Source organism: Zonotrichia albicollis, chromosome 16 (genome assembly GCF_047830755.1).
Source record: "Zonotrichia albicollis isolate bZonAlb1 chromosome 16, bZonAlb1.hap1, whole genome shotgun sequence".
In the NCBI taxonomy this organism is placed as follows: Eukaryota; Metazoa; Chordata; class Aves; order Passeriformes; family Passerellidae; genus Zonotrichia; species Zonotrichia albicollis.
Window position 1 is genome coordinate 13,358,593 of NC_133834.1, and position 18,642 is coordinate 13,377,234.

At 52.3% G+C, this 18,642-nt stretch overlaps 4 protein-coding genes across 8 annotated transcripts in view; 2 read left to right on the forward strand and 2 right to left on the reverse strand.

Moving 5' to 3' along the window:
* Positions 1-7,810, forward strand: part of GTF3C1 (general transcription factor IIIC subunit 1) — a 40,686-nt gene extending 32,876 nt beyond the window's left edge. The window contains exons 32-37 of the mRNA XM_005492091.4: positions 355-608; positions 1,947-2,233; positions 2,744-3,383; positions 4,869-4,908; positions 5,558-5,750; positions 7,434-7,810. Of these exons, the coding sequence (XP_005492148.3) occupies positions 355-608; positions 1,947-2,233; positions 2,744-3,383; positions 4,869-4,908; positions 5,558-5,750; positions 7,434-7,655 (1,636 nt within the window). The 3' untranslated portion in view covers positions 7,656-7,810. The remainder of the gene's footprint in view (positions 1-354; positions 609-1,946; positions 2,234-2,743; positions 3,384-4,868; positions 4,909-5,557; positions 5,751-7,433) is intronic.
* On the reverse strand, positions 7,510-8,751 carry POLR3K (RNA polymerase III subunit K). Its single transcript, XM_014270652.2, has 3 exons — positions 8,617-8,751; positions 8,411-8,498; positions 7,510-8,340 (listed from the first exon to the last, which is right to left on the reverse strand). Exons 1-3 carry the CDS (start codon positions 8,725-8,727, stop codon positions 8,213-8,215), a joined length of 327 nt encoding a protein of 108 aa, XP_014126127.1. The 5' UTR covers positions 8,728-8,751; the 3' UTR covers positions 7,510-8,212.
* A 3-nt stretch (positions 8,752-8,754) lies between these two features.
* On the forward strand, positions 8,755-11,472 carry SNRNP25 (small nuclear ribonucleoprotein U11/U12 subunit 25). The gene is made up of 6 exons (XM_005492089.2): positions 8,755-8,888; positions 8,971-9,061; positions 9,139-9,244; positions 9,328-9,402; positions 10,392-10,454; positions 11,276-11,472. Exons 1-5 carry the CDS (start codon positions 8,763-8,765, stop codon positions 10,444-10,446), a joined length of 453 nt encoding a protein of 150 aa, XP_005492146.1. The 5' UTR covers positions 8,755-8,762; the 3' UTR covers positions 10,447-10,454; positions 11,276-11,472.
* Positions 11,473-11,591: 119 nt separating this feature from the next.
* RHBDF1 (rhomboid 5 homolog 1) overlaps positions 11,592-18,642 on the reverse strand; it is a 35,624-nt gene continuing 28,573 nt past the window's right edge. For all 5 annotated transcript variants that reach the window (XM_074552830.1, XM_074552829.1, XM_074552831.1 and 2 more), the window contains 10 exons: positions 18,006-18,117; positions 17,214-17,288; positions 16,507-16,668; positions 16,301-16,401; positions 15,507-15,570; positions 15,007-15,101; positions 14,018-14,093; positions 13,450-13,550; positions 13,034-13,187; positions 11,592-12,342 (listed from right to left, as the gene is read on the reverse strand). In XM_074552830.1, coding sequence (XP_074408931.1) covers positions 11,923-12,342; positions 13,034-13,187; positions 13,450-13,550; positions 14,018-14,093; positions 15,007-15,101; positions 15,507-15,570; positions 16,301-16,401; positions 16,507-16,668; positions 17,214-17,288; positions 18,006-18,117 — 1,360 coding nt within the window. In that variant the 3' untranslated portion in view covers positions 11,592-11,922. The remainder of the gene's footprint in view (positions 12,343-13,033; positions 13,188-13,449; positions 13,551-14,017; positions 14,094-15,006; positions 15,102-15,506; positions 15,571-16,300; positions 16,402-16,506; positions 16,669-17,213; positions 17,289-18,005; positions 18,118-18,642) is intronic.

Genomic DNA, 18,642 nt, shown 5'->3' on the forward strand with positions numbered 1-18,642 from the left:
AAAATAAACAGTCTGCCCTATCCTGCAGCATTCCTCGTGCTCTCAGTGTGTAACAGATGTTCCCTCAAGATGAAGCATCTGCTGAACTAAAGAGCTTCAGCAGTGGAAGCTGAGATATTTTGGGTTAATTTCAACACATTTTGGAAAAAAAAAAGAGAGTTTTCTTTCCCAGGGACCTTTAGTGTATTTCCCTTTGTGTAGTTGTTGTTCTCAGAGCTCTGCATCAGCCTGGTGTGGACACGGCCCCTCTGTCCAGAGCAGAGCACCGTGTCCTCGCTCTGCTCAGTGTCATCAATCACTTCCTTCTTTGGGGAAAAACCCAACAGACAAATCCAACCTGTGTGTTTGCTGCAGCTTGGGAAAAGAAGGCCTGGAGGATGAGGATGATGAGGATGATGACTTGGAAGAGAGCTCTGGAGGCAAGCGCAGGATCGAGGTGAAGCCTCGCCAGGCCTCCCACACCAATTATTTACTGATGAGAGGCTACTACTGCCCTGGCATCGTCAGCACGCGCAACCTGAGCCCCAGCGACAACATCGTGGTCAACTCCTGCCAGGTGAAGGTCAGGCTCAGGTGTACCCCCATCCCAGGAAGGCTCAGCTCTCCAGGTTAGTTCTGTTTGGTTTAAAGTGCACAGAAGTGGCTTGGAGCAGGAGGGATGGCGAGCTCACCTGCTGAGGAATTGATTTAAACAAAGCCTCCTGACAGGAACATTCTGTTTGCATTACACATCAAGTCTGTAAGGCTTTCTCTCCTGACTTAAAACAGATGGCTGACTTAGGCTTTTGTTGGTAACAAGGCCTTGCCTCTATTTGATGTTGTGTTAAACTGTTAGTGCAATCTTTCCTCTGCTCTGTTAACCCTCTCCAGGAGGTTTTTCAGTCCCTACAGCAACTTAAAATAGCATATGATGTAACAGCCAGGCTTTCTCTTCTGTAAAAAGAAACCTTTCTGAGCTCCTTGAATGGAAATTCTCATTTAATTTGTCTTGTGCAAGTGCCTGAAGTAGTGGTGTCCAGTGTCTGGCCTCTTACGTCAGTAATTTAAACATTTTTACAATATTTAGAGCTTGGCTGTCTGCAGTTCATCATCACTTCCCCTTCTGGAAGAGCATCTTGTTTTCAGCTGTAATGCAAATGTATCCAGAGCCTTGAGCTCTGCAGCTGAAATCATCTGGTGCTGCCCCTGCCCGTTGCCATGGCTGTTGTGACAGGTACAACAGAAATTCTTTCTCCTGTCTGTGCTGCCTCTCATGCCCTGCAGCTGTGCTGAGCTGACTGCTCATTACAGCTGAGCCCATTTTTCCTGGCTCCAAAAGTTCCAGAGGCAAATGTGGAGCAGCCTGCAGGGGAAAGGGAAGGGAGCAGTGCCAGAGCTGCCCCCTCATCAGCCAGGACTGGGATAGGGGTTCCATGGCTCCAGTTGTGGATACTCTGTACAGGGTCACTCTGGGGCAGTGCTGGACCTGTCACTGAACACAGAGATGTTTGTTGAACTGTCTGAAGCATTGTCGGGTGGTAGTTTCAAACCAGATCTGGCCAACAGCTTTCTGCTGTGGATTTTTGATTAAAAGTGTCCTCTACAGCATCTCCTTGCCCTGGGATTTTTACTTGACCTTCAAGAAAAAAGGAGAGAATTCCCTCATTAGCTCAGAGCTGAACTGACCCAGTGTTAGAGAGAACACCACCAGGTGCTCACTGCCTTCCAGCCATGATTTGTTTTGCTGGGAGGGTGAGCCCTTGTGAACCAGTTTGCTCCTCTTTGCAGGTCTTTTCAGTCAGATATGCAAGGCAGAAGGAAAAAGGGAACTGCAGTAATGAAGAGGGAAAGCTGAGCTCTGTTTTTAATTGGTTTAGAGCACCTCTAATCTGTTTGTCTTCCTGTAGCATGATGCACAGTAACTGCTGCTTCACAGCTTAAACTCCCATGGTTTATTTGCTTTGCAGTTCCTTCCCTGCTGGATCACATGGCTGTGGGCATCTCCTGCCTCCCTGAAACTTTCACCAGGCTGATAAAAATCCAGGAAGAGAACTATGATGTGGATAAGTTTCTCCACGAGTGTACGGAGCGTTATGGGTACAGCCCTGGGGATGTGGAGGCTGCTCTGGAGATCAGGAAGGCCATAGAGGCCACTTCCCACTTTGGGATTTGCAAAGCTGAGCTGAGCAAACAATTCTGCAGCTATGAACAGGTGGGAGCTGAACGCAGCAGGAGCTTGGAGCAGTACATCCAGGTGGGTTTACAGCCAGCTGCTTTCCATACATTAATGTTTGCATGCTTAGTATTCCCCTTGAACAGGATGAGCTTCCAGGCTGTTGGAAGCAGCTATAAATTGAACAGAGTTATTTATGTTAGGCAGGAGAAACACACCACACCTGAGAGCAATCTTGCCTCAAAGTTAGGAAGGCTAAAAATTCAAGCAGCTCTTAATCAAAGATAGGAATGAACTGTTTCAGAAACCTAGAGGTGCTAACATCAACCTTTGGAAGCAAAGTGCTTATTCCCAGTTATATTTTTAACTTTAAGCTGAAGAAAAACATGCTGTAATTTCAGGAAGCTTTAGGAGTAAAACATCTTTTCAACTTCAGTGCAGCTGGAGGCAAAATTGAATATTCTACTAAACTTTACTCTCCCTTGCTGCCAGTTAAATCATGGCAATTGCATGACACTGGGTTAAAGTGACATTTTTCAGTGAAAGCTCCTGTGATAATTTGTTGTGTGGTTTTTTGTTTGGTTTTTACAGGACCTCATTGACATGCAGCAGGTTTTAGAAGTAGGAGGCCACAGTGTCAGGCTGGTGGCCGTGGTGTTTGCCAAGCCCTGGCTGCTGCGCTCGGTGTGCCTGAAGAGCAAAGCAGAGGAGGCTGAGCAGCCAGGGGCAGAGCCTGCTCCCCCAGATGTGCCACAGGAACATCTGCCCTCGGAGCCAGAGAAGGGGCAGGAGGGCCTGGGACAGGAGCAGCAGCTGGGGAAAGACACACAGTGTGCCAGTGATGATGAGCCCCCGAGGAAGAGATGTAGGACTGATGCCCTTCAGGGTGACAGTCACCTCTGCCAGGGTGCACTGCCTGCTCTGGCACCTGCAGATGGCAGGAACTTGGATGCAGCCGGTTCTGAGCCTGCCCCAAGGAAGGAAGCTGTTACTGGGGGTGAGGAAGCTCCAGGAGGAGGCTCCCTGGAGCCCCCAGCTGAACCCCCAGAGGCTGAGGATGTGGACATTTACAAAGAACAAGCCAAATCTCATTCTGAGGACAAAGATCCCGAAGTAGAGAATGATGAGCTCAGCACTGAGCACAGCGAGCAGATCCCTGTCCCTGAGCAATCAGCCAGTGAGCAGGATGATGATCTTTCCTGCTTCCAGGAGAACCCAGGAGTCTCTAAAGGTATGGAGAGTCCTCTGCATCCCTGAAATACAAACCAGCTCATCAGCAGTTGATCCCAAACTAGTAGCTCCACTTTATAAGCAAATCCTAGATTATTTATGCAGCTGTACCAGAGAGATTGTCTTCTCTCACAGATAAATTGGCATAACACTAATTCATCTGGAAGGTCTCTAAGTTTTCAAATACATCCCATAATCCTTCCTATGCCTTTTGCTAGAATGACTAGTCCAGAAGTATGTTTTCCTTAGAAACTTGTTTCCATGTCTTAAATTTTTCCAGAATCATTTGGATCCAAAGTTTCTCATCTGTGGCTTCAGTTCAAAGGTCAGGCCTCTCTAAGCCTAGAAAACACAGCACTGCTGGTGTGCATTTAGCTGGAATGTCCATGGCTGAAAATCCTGAACTCATTAAAGCATTCACCAGGAAGCAGCACATGCCAGTGAGATTTAACAGCCTCATTTGTAACCCAATTGGACTTCATTTTCCTTTCCTTTTTACTGCCAGTTTTCTAATGGCTGGTAGTTCTTGCCAAATTTTACATTTAGTAGTTTGTGAGGGATTTCATTTTGGTTTGGTTTTTATGAGCTCTAATCTCAGACTGAACCACAAGCTCACTGTTCCTGTGGTACCTTGCCAAGCCCTGCCAGAACCCAGGTCCAGAGGGTGATCCCTAACATCCCACAGCTTGGGACTGTTTAACTGGAGCCTTCCTGCAGGAAATGCACTCAGGGCTGTCTAAACAACAGAGACCTCAGCAGTTCTTAAATTAAACTACTGAACTATTTCCCTGGATTTAACATCCTTGACTTGTTTGAAGTATAGGAGGGAAAAAACAGGAGTTCTGTTATCAAACACTGAGTCCTCACTGGCCAGTGAATGTTTACATGTGCTTAAGCCAAAGCTGTTACCCTCTGGGTGTGGTAGGAATACCTCATTAAGTAATTGTCTAATTAAAACCCATGACATAATGTAATGGGAGTTGCAGAGACATCCTTTGCTTTGAAAGTGAGCCCTGCTGGAATCCTGAGTTTGCATTCAGAGCTCCAGCTCCTGGGAGCTGTGCCCTACATCCCTCTGATTTAGGTTAGCTTTAGGAGCTGATTTAGCTGATTTGGGAGCTTTAGGTTACCCAGACCCCTGGAGAGCTCCAGGCCGAGACCCTGCACAGCTCTCTGTGCACCTCAGCTCCTTCAGCCCATACAATCACCATGGTTCAGCCACAGCATCAGACTTCCAGGAATAAAACCTGCTGGGAGTGGGGAAAGGATCCACAGAAAGTGGGGTTGAGTCAAGAGATGTGGCTGTGGGAGGAGGTGTGGGGAGAGCAGCTCAGAGCTCCCCAAAACCGAGAGCAGCTCCTGGAGTAATTTGCTGCTGTGATTTCCTAGCAAGCTCTTGCACTTCCCAGCTTGGCCACCTTTAACTCTCCTTCCATTAGATAAGGAATTTGAGTTAATTAGAAAATATGTGTGCTTTTCTTTCCAGGAAGCTCCATGACAGATGTCTCCCAGGCAGCCAGGGACCGGTGAGTAACAGGGATGTCTGCAGAATACCAAACACTTGGCTCTGCCAAAAGAGTACTGGGAGCAGTGGTTTGGAAACCTCAGTTTTATGCTCTGATGAGCAGTGATGGAGAAACCCCACTCCATTGTTCCTGTTAATGTTCCTTGTGCATGCTGAAAAAATGTCTCTGAGAGATATTTTTACCCAAAAACCAACAAGTTCCAAATATCAGAGGACCAAAACTGATTTTACTGCACAAATAAGCCCAGTGCCAGCTTCCAGGTGCCTGGGAACTGCAATATGAGAAATGGGAATTTCCATGCAGGGACTTTCTTTTGGACACCACAATGCTAAAATTGAGGGATTTGCTTCCCATCAGAGCACTGTTGCTGCATGGTGCAGGTCTTGGATAACTTTTGGAGGATGTTGGAGTTAATACCAAACAAAGCTTTCCTGCTCATTGAGACCTAGGGAGCTGCTGGTTTGTAATGGTGCTGAAATGGGTGAAAAATGCAGATTTGGTAGAGCAGCACCAGCCCTTGCTCAGAGCAGCCACAGGATTTACACTTGTGTTGAAAGGGATGCAGTGATCTCTGTTAGGCAGAAATTACAACGATGAGAAACCCATCCCAAAGAACTCCTGAGAGCTGAGCTTTCCCTGTGTCTGGCAGGGCCTGTGAGAGCGTGTCCTTCGTCGGGAGGCCGTGGAGGATCGTGGATGGGAAGCTGAACCAGCCGGTGTGCAAGGGCATGATGGAGGCCGTGCTCTACCACGTGATGAGCAAGCCGGGCGTGCCGCAGGCGGGGCTGCTGCAGCACTACAGCGGCGTCCTGCAGCCCGTGGCCGTGCTGGAGATCCTGCAGGTACAGCCAGCTCAGCATGGAGCCCAGGGCACGGGGAGAGCAGCCCAGTGCTCCCTCTGGCCTCAGGGAGCCACAGCCAGCGCGGTGCTCGCAGCAAGGGAGGAGGGAAGCCTGGGGTACCCCTGATTTCACACTCTGAACCTGCTTCTGAAATGGATCTGCAGGGAGGGTGGAGTCCAGGTCATTGCTGAAGAGTGCATGAAACTGTTTAATGCAGTGGTAATCACAGGAATAGTTTGAGTTGGAAGGGGTGTTGGGACTGGAAAGCCTATAAGGTCCATTCCAACCCCATAACATTCTATGACCCTATGAAGAATGCCCTGCAAAGAGGAAACCCAAGGTCTGTAAGGTCCATTCCAACCCTGTATTATTCTATGACCCTATGAAGAATGCCCAGCAAAGAGGAAACCCAAGGTCTGTAAGATCCATTCCAACCCCATAATATTCTATGAAGAATGCCCAGCAAAGAGGAAACCCAAGGCCTATAAGATCCATTCCAACCCCATAACATTCTATGAGGAATGCCCTGCAAAGAGGAAACCCAAGGTCTCTAAGATCCATTCCAACCCTGTAACATTCTATGATCCTCTGAGGAATGCCAAAGAGGAAACCCAAGGTCTGTAAGGTCATTCCAACCCTGTAATATTCTATGATCTATGAAGAATGCCCAGCAAAGAGGAAACCCAAGGATGGGTGTTGATCTTTGGAGCTGCTCAACCCCCTAAAGATCCTCTGGTTCCAGTCCCCACTCTGGGGGATACAGATAATACATACACCACAGATAATCTAATTCTTCTTAAATTTTTTTTTCTTATATGCCTTCTAAATGGGTAATCTGCCATGAGAATCAAATTGCCATGTGTCTGTGCTAGACAATGTGTAAATCAGACCTTCTGACCTGCCTGTAGGTCCTTAATTGTCAAACAAAGAATGGCAAGAAAATTTTGAGTTTCTTGTAATTTTATTCCCACATCTTGACGTTCAGTTGCCACCACTTTGGAAATGGAACTTTGATTTCTATATTTTTCCTGTAAATATTCAGAATCTGAAGCAGAGCAGTAATCCTGCAGGCCTTCCCAAAAGCATGACTTCCCTGCTAATTGGAAATCCATTTTCCAGTGTCCATGTGCCAGTTCTTCCCCAGGGCTTGTGCCCTGAGGTGACAGTGCCAGCTGGGAGTGCTGCCAGTCCTGTTCTGGCTGCTCCAGAATGCATTCCTGGGCAATGTGAATTCAAACCCACAAAATCAAACATTTAATTACCTCTACATTTTACAGAATGGGGAACTTCAATCTAACTTCTGCACCAATAAATTCACTAAGAATTTAGAAACCACAGAGCTTGTCATACACCTATTAACCATTAACAAGGACTGGCACAGAAGTCTGGGACTGACACGTACAGCAGCCTTAAAATTTTTTGTGATTGGTCCTAAATGTTGACATCTGTTGCTGAGCTCCTTCTGTATCAATCACTGTCCTTGAAAGTAACTACATCTATCCAGTTATAGCCAGAACTTGCATGGTTTTATTAAGCTGTTTATTTTTTACCTTTGTGTTGTAACCATGGGCTCTTCAGGGGCTCAAGTGAAGCCACTTTTGGTATAAATTGCCCGACATTTCTGAGAACACTGTAGCTAGAGCAGCATTCACAGCATATTAAAATATGTGAATTCTTTTGCAGGGTCTGGAAACTCTTGGTTGCATCAGACGGTTCTACATGAAAAAGCCATCCCCAGTGTCACTTTTTTCTCAGCCAGTTGTGGATGAACAACTACAGAATCCCAAACTGAGTGAAAGCCCAACCATCTACTATGAGCCTACAATAGACTGTACTCTCAGGCTGGGGAGAGTGTTCCCCTGCGACATGAATTGGAATAAATGGGTGCAGATTATCCCTGGATAGAAGGGGTCATAGGAAATTGGCTTAGCCTGTGGGGGGGAGTGTTCATGGAGATTAAATGTTACAATTTGTGCTCCATCATGTTTTTATTAAATTATTTATCGTTTTTACTTCTGAATGTATTTAAACTGAGAATAAAGCTTGATGTGAAAACACAAGTAATACATGATCCTACCTGAAGCACATTCTCCTTTTATCAGTAACTGGCTGCAGTGTGTAGTTTGTAGTTCCTGCTTTAACTGATGGGGTTTTCACAGGTCACAGCAAAACCTCTTTTTTTCATTTTTGGTTCTTTGTAAGGCCATAGTGGTAACACTTTACCTCTGCTTTGCCTTCTGTGCTGTGCTCAGGGCTAGGGTTTCCTCACCGTGCTTCAGCACGGTTACCTTCAGGCCTGTCTGTTCTCAGCACGGGTGTTTTGGTGTGCAGGGCACGACTTTATCACCCCTGCTGGAGCCTGCTTCCCCTCCCTGCCCGGCCCAAACAACACGCAGAGCCGCAGCTTGCCCGCAGTGCCGCGTTTATTGCAGGAGCAGCAAAAACTGTGATCCCATTGCCCCTCAGTCCCGCCAGCGGTGCCCGCACTGCGGGTTGCAGCACTTGTAGAAGGTGGTCATGGGCTCGTCGGCCGAGCGCGTCTGGATCTGCATGAAGTAGGCGCGGGGGTGCTCGCACTTGGGGCACGGCTCTGCGGGAAAGCGCCGTGAGGGGCCGGCAGGGCCCGGCGAGCCCCGCGCGGCCCCGCGGCCCGGCCTTACCTGCCGTGGAGTCCACGTTCTCCCAGGCCGCGGCGCCGCCCAGCACATCGTCCACCTCCTTCAGCCGCGGGTACTTCCTGCTCGTCACCTGCGGAACCGGCACCGGGAGCGGCTCAGCGGGCACCGGGCACACAGCACCGGGCCTCGGGCACACGGCTCAGCGGGCCCCGGGCCCCCCGCCCCGGGCCGCCCCCGCGCCCCGGTACCTTCCGCGTGACATTGCGCACGTAGGGACAGGTGGTGCAGGCGAAGCGGTGGCAGCGCGGCCCCTCCTCGGCCACCAGCACGTTCCCGCAGGCCGGGCAGAAGAGCAGCATCGCCGGTTCCGCCGCGCCACCCGCCCCTTCCGGCGATGGCGGCCGAGGAGCCGGCGGAGGAGCCGGCGGAGGAGCTGGCGCACGCCGAGGTGCTGGAGCTGTTCCAGGCGGCGCTGGCGCGGCTGGTGCAGGACCCGCTGCTCTGCGACCTCCCCCCGCAGGTGCGCCCGGGGCCGGGCCGGGCCGGTGGGGCTGGGCTGGGCTGGGCTGGGCTGCGCTCACAGCCGTGTCGCTCGCCCGCAGGTGACGGCGGAGGAGATCGGTTCGCAGGTGGCCCTGGAGTACGGGCAGGCCATGACGGTGCGGGTGTGCAAGGCGGACGGCGAGACCGTGCGTGCGTGAGGGGCCGGGCGGGGCGGGCCGGGCGCGGGCCGGGGGTGGCGGGCCTGACCCGGCTCTCCCCGCCCGCAGCCGTGGTGGTGGTGCAGAACGCCTCGGTGCTGGAGCTGAAGAAGGCGCTGCGGCGGCACATCCAGCTGAGGCAGGCCCGGCAGGGCGGTGTCCAGCACCTCAGCTGGTGAGCGGGGCCGGGGGGCGGCAAGGGAGCGCATCCCAGCCCGGCCCCGCTCCCGCGGCTGCCCCTGAGTGTTTTTCCCGCAGGAAGTACATATGGAGGACGTACCACCTCACCTTCAATGGAGAGAAGCTGGCGGATGACAGGAAGAAGCTGAGAGAGTGAGTAACTCTCAGCGCTGGGGGGCTAAGAGGAGCCCACGCAGCATCCCCGGGGCAGGGCTGAGCTGGGAGGTTGTGCCCTGGATTGGGGTCCTGTGCTGGACATTGGCTGCGAGGTGGGACAGCACTGCCCACAGCAGTGGGACAGACAGACTCAGAGGCTCTCTGCAGGATGGGCTGGCCTTGGGGGCTTCCTCATCCTCACCCAACACCATCCTGTGCTGGGTTCAGCCAGTTCGGAGCACCCCACAGAACCCTTGGCCATCCCTCCCGAACTCCTGCACATGGCTACAGTTACTCAGCTCAGCACAGGATAGGACAGGAAAGAGCAGCGAACAGGAACGGAACAGGTTGCCCAGGGAGGTTGTGGATGCCCCAGCCCTGGCAGTGGCCAAAGCCAGGTTAGATAAGGCTTTGAGGAACCTGGCCTAGTGAGAGGTGTCCTGCCCATGGCAGGGTGTTGGGACTGGATGCTCTGTAAGGTCCATTCCAACCCCATAACATTCTGTGATTCTATGAAGAACACCAAGCAAAGAGGAAACCCAGGGATTGGTGTTCATCTTTGGAGCTGCTTAGACAGTCTGGTAACAACACTGACAGGTGACTCCCATGTTTCCCTGCCCATTCTTGAGGGGAGGTGGGATGAAGCACTTCCCTGCAGTGCTGGGTCTGCCAGCCTCTTGCAAACCAGCAAGAAAAGTTGGTCTGAAGTATTAAAAATTCAGCAAGACAGCCGAAATCAAAGCTGTCCTTGGAAGAGTGAGCCTAGGGCACAGATGTTGCATTTAAAGGGTTGTTATAGTTAAAGGCAGATGAGCGGCTCCTTCAGTGCTGGCAGCATATCCCAGATACACAAGTGAGAATTTTAATGTGTCCTCTAGTGGAGCACAGCACAGGAGTCCCTCTGTCCCTGGCAAAGATGAAGCTCTGGGGTTTCACAGCTGCTTTCCCTGGGAAGCTGGCAGGTAACAGCCTCACTCTGTGTGCAGGTACGGCATCAGGAACCGGGACGAGGTCAGCTTCATAAAGAAGCTCCGCCAGTGACCTGTGGGGTAAGTGCTGAATGTCCCCTGAGAGCTCCCAGCTCGTCATCTTCCTCAGGCCATGGTGTTGAGGCTCTGAGCTGATGCTGCTGCTCCCTGCTGGCTGGCAGAGTATTCTGAATGTCTGCAGGAGGCTGGTGCCTGTTTCCAGATCCTGGTAGTGTTGTTTGTGCTCCTCTGGGGCAGGGAATGATAATTCAGCTACTTCAGGTAACACACACTGGGAGCAGCAGCAGGAATAGCTGACTCTGTTTAGACTCTCAGTCTGCTTCTACATTGTCTTGAGACTCATTAAGCACAGTGTTCCTTTGCTGCTGTGATTGCTTCCAGGACCTTGCTTTCTTTTAGGCTTTTTAAATGTCTGGAAATCATTTCCAGGAGCATGGCTGGGTTTCTAACTCATGCAGACATAATTCTGGTATTAACACTGCTATTTTGAGAAAGTTGTGCACACAAACACAAGATGTGGCCAAGACTCTAAGGCTTAGTAAGTTTTAAATTATGCTTTTAGAAATAGCCACAGTGGCTGAAGAACAGGGGTAAGAGCAGCTTGTCCACAGCCTTGTGTTGTTTTGCTGCTTTGGGTAGCTGGGTTAAAAACTGTTCCTTTTGGACCACAGTTACCTTTAATTCTTCTTTCAACACTGCCGTATTTTCAAGACCCAATGTAATAACATGTGTGCCCTAAGAACAGCCACCTGCTCCAGGGTGCCTGTGACCAACAGGCACCTCTGGCACTGGCTGGTCCCTCCATCAGGGAGGGATGGCAGCATGGTGAGAAAAGCCCAGCATGCAGTCATTACTGTCACTGACAAATATTTCTTAAACAGAGAGAGCAGAAAATCCAGCCCTACCAAGACCAGACTGTGGATTCAGCATCTTCCTGGAGGAAAAGGCTGTCACACTTCAAAGAGGAACAAACTCCATTGACTGGACATTCTCATGTTTTTTACAGTTGCTGTTTGTGGTGTTTGCCTCTGAGCTATTTGTGGATTCCAGGGATTAAAGAGACCCTCTAGTTTTCTAAGACTTTTCAGGCCCTTATTTCCAGCTGCAGATGTGTATCTGGCTGGTTTGGGTGCTCCACAGGGTACATGAAACAGCAGGAGTGAGATTAAATAACAAAGGTAGGCACAGACTACTCAGAACAATTCACAGTAGCTAAAACGCTACTCACCGTTTAATCACCACCTTAGCAGTAGTAAACAACTCTGGTTAAAAATGTAGTATTGAAACTAGTGTAATAAAAATAATGGCAGCAGAAAAGGTTCAATACAATTGAACAAGGCACAAACGTTCTGTTTTTCAGAGTCTTCTGAGATAAGGCAAACCATGCCTGCCAAGTGCTAAGGAGACAGTTTAAATTAACCACGGGCAGGGTTAGAAGTGTCATTGGATTAGAGGCTTTGTCCCCATGGCACAGCAAATGCAAAGACAGTCCATCTCCAGGGCCTGCTCGAGAAGGCAGTCTTTGCTGTCAGTGGAGCTGTGCATCCAGGTCGTATTTCTCGCAGAATTTGTCTGTGAAGGGTATACAAGTGAGGAACTCGCACCACTCGCACTTGATGGGGTAGAAATAGAACAGAATCACCAGTCCTGAGAAGAGTGCAATGAAGATGAGCTGGAAAACTATAATTTGGCATCGTTTCCTATATAAATCGAACTTCCCAAAGCTAATGTAGGGCAGGAAGGCAAAGGAGAGGAAGAAACCACTGATAAATCCTGAAATGTGAGCGAAATTATCGATCCAAGGCAGGAGGCCAAAGGCAAAAAGAAAGAGCACCACAGCCAGCAGCTTGAAGAAAGCCCTCCATGGGCGTGCCAGGATTTGCCAACTCTGGAAGAGCTCCACAAAGAGACAGGCCAGAATTCCAAACTGGGATCCTGCAGGGCCAACCTGCAGAAGAAGAGCATTACGGATAATGTCAGGCTCGTGCCACCTGCCTGGCCTCTGCAGCCAGCTCCGGGAGTTAGTTACTTCTTACTCAGTTCCTGTTCTCCTTGGCAAAGAGACTCTGCAACTTCATCCATGTAATGGGGTGCCAGGAGTACAGGGGCCTGGTTGGATTTAGGATCAAGGTGTGAGGCCAGAACAGACTAAGGAGGGCAGATCTGGTTCAAGTTTCCAGAGGGGAGAAGCCCTTGAAGGCAGTCTCCTGGCTCCCCCCACCCACCATGGAGCTTTCCTTATGAAAGGAGCTGGAAGGCTCAGGGTTCCAGCCCTGCAGTCTCCTGTGGGCACGGGGAGCTCTGCTCTTTGCCACTCTCAGGTGGAGGGTGTGTGACACCACACTTGATTCTGAGCCTGCCTGGGGCCTCTCTCACCCCATGGCTGGACAATCCCCCATCTGTTAGGAGAGGCAGCCTTTTTCCTGCAGCCAGCCCAGGCAGTGACTTGGACAGCCCATGGTGCCTGGGGGACGGTGCTGCTCAGCAGTTAAATGATGGTGTGGTGCCATCTTTGAGTGCCAAGGCTGCAGTGCCGAGCCCAGCTCTGGTGGCTCTGCCTCAGCCACAGGGGCACAGGCATGTACAGAAGGGTTGTGCTCAGGACAAGTTACCAGGAGCCTGGGCTGCAGGAGACCCACCTCTGCTCTGTAGGGTAGGAATATTGCACTGGCAAGGTTGCCAGTGATGCCACTGAGCAGGTAGATGATGGAGATGCGGTGCCATCCTGCCAGCTTCTCCAGGTCCCGCAGGATCGTCATTTGGAAACACACTGAAACCAGACAGTGCAGGATCCTGCCAAGTGCAGATACAGGAGCTGAAGCAGCAGCCACTGCAGTCACCCCTGTGCTCATGTTCTGTCCCCAGCCTCGCTCAGAGTCCCTGCTCTGGCCTTAGCCATGCTGCTAATCCCTCCCAACAAACACAGGATGGAACCTTGGCAGAGAGCACAGCTCAGATCCCTGTGTCCCCACAAGAGACAGCCACAGCCCTCACAGCAATCCCCAGGCTGAGGGTGCCCCCACCCCAACAGTGGAAGTTTTACCCCTCTGCTTACCCAGCATGGAGGAAAAGGGAGAGCCAGAGGCGGTAGAACTGGTCAGGGACTTCTGGATTGAGGAAAGGAAGGAGCCCACAGACATCATCCATGCAGTGCACCTAGGGCAGAAGTGGGTGTGGAGAGGGGTCCTCCAAGCCCAGGGCACACTGCACACAGCTCTGGAAGAGGGGCTCCCCTCCCGCTTCTCTCTGAACCAAGTCCCAGGCCTTGCCTCCAAAACAAATTTACACAACCCCATCCCTTCTCTGTGGCAGCTTTAAGCCCTCATTTTTCACCCCAGCACCCAGAGCTGAGGTATCTGCTTGCCCACGGAGCAGACTGGATCCTTCTCCCACTGCTGTCACAGTGGCCCCATGCTGGCCTATCACAGCTGCCAGCCAAGTCCCAAACTGTCCCCAAATGGGGACAGATGCAGCCACTCTGCCACTCCAGCCAGGAGCAGCAGGGTGGGACAGGGCACAGGACTCCCACCTGATCTGCAGCACTGCCACCCCAGATCTGCCACGCTGCTGAGGGCACCTGGAGGGAGGAGGGCAGCCATGGAACCCCCCAGGTGCAGCCTCACCTGAGAGCAGAGCGTCGCCTCCTCGTGGAAATAGCCCCGCATGAATTCACAATACTCCCGCGAGGTAATTTCACACCTGCAGGAGGCACAAGTCACACATGCAAAGCACAATGGAGCATTCCTGTGCCCTCCCAGGCCACCCACTCTCCTTTTCCCCTCCCATCCATGAGAGCTGATGCCTTCAGCTGCCCCTGACATGCTGCAGTGTCACAGCAAAGGCACAAACACATTCCCATTTGAGCCCAGTGCCTCTCCACACACCCCTCCTGCTTCTCTCCTCCAGGAAAGCTCCACAGACCTGCCATGGCTCCAAGACAGATCCTAAAGCTGCTGTTTGGAGCTGGGAATAACCACCAGAGCCTGGGGGAGCTGTGTCTCAGACTGGGGGAGTCTTGTGCCTCTGCAGCTGGCAGAGGGGAAGGGGGGCTATGTCAAGAGTGTCCTGGTCATGACCCTCAGGGACAGAGAAACTCCTTGGGGCAACACTCATTTTTCTCCCTAGCAGGGAAAGCCAAGCCCAAGCACTGGGTTAGTAATCTAGCTCAGGGATAACATGAGAAAAACAGAATCTTCCTCTTTTGCAAAGCCAGAGTGGGCCATTTCCTGGCATCTCCTTTGAGTGCCCATGGACTGCAGGCTGGGGACAATGGAGCCTGTCAGGAACAAGCTGGCCATTCCTAAGGACAAGGGCAGGACTGCCCAACAGAATGGTTCAATCCCTCCAAACTGGTATCCAAATCCTCCATACTGCAGGAGCAGCTGAGTGAGATACCCTGCTGTGCCAGCCTCAGGCTGGCTGCTAACTCCTGCTCATCCCAGACTCCTGCTCCACCTGGGAGTCCTGTCAGGGCTCTGTCCAACTCCCCTTCCCAGCAGGGCTCTGGGCTGTGTGTGGAAAGGACAAGGAGAGCAATGGCTGTGTCTACAAGCTGAAAGGGCCCCATGTCTCACCCCAACCCCCAGCCCCTCCATAGAGGAAAACTCACTACCTTCCCTTGGTCCCAATGCAGCAGGGCCGGCCTGTAATCACACAGTCCATGTGGAGGTGGTTGGTGTAATTCCCAGCACTGTTTTTTGTGCAGATCTGGAAAACAACAACAGGCTGCAGTCAGACAGCCACAGCTTTGCTTGCTGGCTGGGTAAAATCAAACCAGCCCCTTGGGGAGAAGCCAGATCCCAGACACAGCTCCCTGTGACAGCAGGATGGTGCCTGACACTCCATCTGCCTGAGCATCAGTTGACACCTCCTCTCCAGCCCGAGGCTGAGCTGGTTTCCATCTCTGTTACCCTGACAGGATCCAGGGCTTTAGCTGGCACAGGACAGCTTCTGTTGTTCTGTCTTGGCTGGGCAGAGCACGGCTGCCCTGAGCTGGTGTTTGTGACCAGCAGCAGAAGCTGCACCAGAGGCCCTGCCCTCCCAGCAGCACAGCGGGATGCAAACGCCACACGGCAGCTGCCCATGGCCCTCTGTCCCCCTGGCCGTGCTCACCGGCCACTTGGTGATGTCATCGGGCCACTCGTGGGGCTCCATCGAGGCTGGCTGCTCACACACCCTGCAGCAACAAAGCACACAAAGCACACATCAGCCTGAGAAATACCCTTCCCCAGCACCAGGGAGGATTCCCACACTCTGCCTGCGCCCATTCCACAGCTCCTTGTGCCCCTGGGTGCTGACACTGACACACCAGACCAGATCAGCCAAGGCCATGCTGGTCACAGCCTCAGCCTCCTTCCAGCAGAGATCACAAAGGCACAGAGCACACAGCTGCCCAGCAACAAACTGGATCCCTTCCAGGTGGACACACCCCAAGGACAGGAACTGAGCTGCTTTCAGCTCTACATCAGCCCACAGTGACTGTGCCAGGGCAGCCAGCAGCTGGCTGGGCTCCTGGACAGAGGGGTGCTAGGCTCAGGACTGCTGCCCCCCAAGCAGGGGATTGTGCAGGGAGCAGGTGAGGACAGGGAGAGGGTTGAGGAAGGCACCCAAGACTCTCAGGCTTAGTAAGTTTTAAATTATGCTTTTAGAAACAGTCACAGTGGCTGAAGAATAGGGTTAAGAGCAGCTCACAACGGGCTTCTGTTCAAGTGAGCAGCCCACAACAGAGAACAGGGGTGAGCAGAAATATGATCACATCCTGCATCAGCCTCGCCTGCAGTGTAAGGACATCATTGCCCCAACTCCTCCAGAGCTGCTGCTGCCTCCCCCAGCAATCCACTGGCCTGGGACTGACTGCACAGCAGCCCTGTCCTCCCAAGGATGGCAGCAGGGCCAACAGGACCTACCTGGGGTCCTGGTGACACACAGAACCAAACTGCCTCTTGTTCCCTGCCAGCATCGGCGTGCTGGGGTGATGGGGCCACTTCACCCACACGGCCAGCGTGGACTGCAGGAGAGAGGAGAGGTGTCACCAGGAAGGCCAGGGGAAGAAGCAGGAGCAGAAGTGGCCCTGAGGCTGCAGGGCTGGCAGGAGCAGGGCCATGGCACTCACTGAGCACTCCTCCTCCGAGGTCTGCACGCAGCCGGACTTGTCGTTGCGCACGCAGCACGCCGAGTGCTTCTCCTTCTCGCGCTTGGCGCTGATGAAGCTGTGCACCTGCTGGTCCTGCCTCATGCACGGGGAGAACTTGGCCCCCAGGTGGATCAGGGCCTCCTGCCAGACATGGAAACACTCAGCTCAGCCAAGGCAATCACTGCCTGGGCAGAGCAGGCTGGGGGAGCTGCTGGGGTAGCCCTATCCAGATGCAAGGGCCAGGGACAAATCCTGCATGATGAGGCCCAACACACACCATGCACATTTCCATATTTGCTTTGGAGACAGGTCCAGAACAAAAGCTCAGGGATTTCTCTGCCCATAGCCCCAGAAAGGCCAGCAAAATGGCTGGGAAAGAAAACTTTGAGACGTTTTCTCTTCATTTTTGTGTTTCCCAGGGGAATGGCATCAGGAAAGCTGTCACACACCATACAACTCCTTCATTTTTTCTAACCCCATGCTTGTCTTTGTAAGAACAGGGTCCAAGGTCCATCCCAACCTCCAGGCACCCCACTCTGCAGGGTAGTTTTGGGCTGGGAGCACTGCTGCTCCCTGACAGTGACAGCAGATCCCTGAGCTCCACGCAGCAGAGGGCTCTGGTCCGTGGGGTGGCCCAGCTGCAGAACAATCCCCCACCCACCAACCGTCCCACCAACAGCACTCACTGAGCTGGGGCCAATCCAGAAGTTTTCCTGCTGAACATATTTGACATTTTCATAAACTCCTCTGTTTCTCAAGACCTACAAGGAGAGAAAGCAAGAGCCCTGTGAGCTCCAGCCCCCTGGATGAACAGGAATCCCCACAGCCAAAGACAGTGCCCACAACTCCCTCCATCTGTTTTTCTGCAGCCATCAAGGTGTGGGCACCTTCAAGTTAAGGTTTTATTCAAAATGTCTATCTTTGTCTGCTTCAACTTTCAAGAAATCCCAGGGCCTGGAGCCCTTGGAGTGGCCTGAGCCTGCACAAAGCTCCGCAGAGCTGAGCAGCACAGGCAGCACCCAGAGGCAGTGCAGGCCCAGGTGTTCTGAAAGCTGTCAGATATGCAGCTGAGAAGCTCCCCAGGCATCTCCTACATGGAGCAAGGACATGGCTGTAGAGATATCTGTACCCCAGAAACCTTTAACAACGTGTGGGAAGGCTACAAACAGCTTCAAATCAGCTCCCAAAGTCAGACAAGTCAGTTTTGCCCCCGGCAGAAGCAAAATCTTGCAACTGTAGCAAAAACTTAGCTCTGGTTTGAAGTATTTCCTTGCCTTGATCATCCTTCTGGTCTCCACCAGGAGGAGAACAAGCTGTTTGGAAGCTTTGTGCCAGATATAATCTGACATCAGGGAGCTGCAGGAGGGACAGAAGGGGGTGTGGGGGCTCCCAGGGACCCTGCAGGCACCCAGCCAGGCAGGCAAGGAGCTGAGGGCTAAACTCCATCACACTCCAGGCATGTCAGGGGCACCACTTACTGAATCAACAGTTTCATGCTGTGAGAACCCCACAGGGGCAATGCCGTAGATGCACACAGCGAGGATGGTGATGAGGGAGTGCACAAAGGTGACCCAGTAAGTGAAGAAAGGCCTGGAAGGAGGGAAGGGGAAAGGATCAGAGGCAGAAACACAGGCATATTATATCTGCTAACAGAAAAGAGGGGAAAAGCTGCTGCTTTCCCCCAGAAACCTTGCCAAAATCTGGGGTACACAGCCAGGATCACCTAGGAGTGCTCAGGACAGGAGGCAATAACCTGTTCACTCTGACTCCCCCATTACCCTGGACAATGACCCTTTCCCAAGAAAACATCCATGGGACACCAAAGCCCAACGCTGAACTGTGCTGTGTTTCTGAAATAATCATTCCAGGTCAATGCCCAGAGGCAGGGACAGCTGAGCCCTGCTGTTCCCCACAGGACAGTGCTGGTGGCACAGAGACCTCAGTCCCTCCAGGCACCAGAGACACAGACACACCGTGGGGAGCTGGGTGAGGCCCCACACTGCTGGCTGAGGACACAAACACAGCTGCAGCTGGCTCTGCTCTCCCAGGGGCAAAGATGGGGGGCACAGCAGCACCCCGAGTTCCCCAGGGCCAGCAGCAATCCCTCACTCAGCA

Bases quoted from the DNA above. Each gene is read 5' to 3' on its own strand.
- POLR3K (XM_014270652.2), bottom strand. From the start codon at position 8,727: ATGCTGCTCTTCTGCCCGGCCTGCGGGAACGTGCTGGTGGCCGAGGAG. The intron at 8,499-8,616 runs GTACCGGGGCGC...CCGGTTCCGCAG, and splicing joins TGCGCAATGTCACGCGGAAG to GTGACGAGCAGGAAGTACCC. The intron at 8,341-8,410 runs GTAAGGCCGGGC...GCTTTCCCGCAG, and splicing joins GAACGTGGACTCCACGGCAG to AGCCGTGCCCCAAGTGCGAG.
- SNRNP25 (XM_005492089.2), top strand. From the start codon at position 8,763: ATGGCGGCCGAGGAGCCGGCGGAGGAGCCGGCGGAGGAGCTGGCGCAC. The intron at 9,062-9,138 runs GTGCGTGAGGGG...CCCCGCCCGCAG, and splicing joins GGCGGACGGCGAGACCGTGC to CCGTGGTGGTGGTGCAGAAC. The intron at 9,403-10,391 runs GTGAGTAACTCT...CTCTGTGTGCAG, and splicing joins GACAGGAAGAAGCTGAGAGA to GTACGGCATCAGGAACCGGG.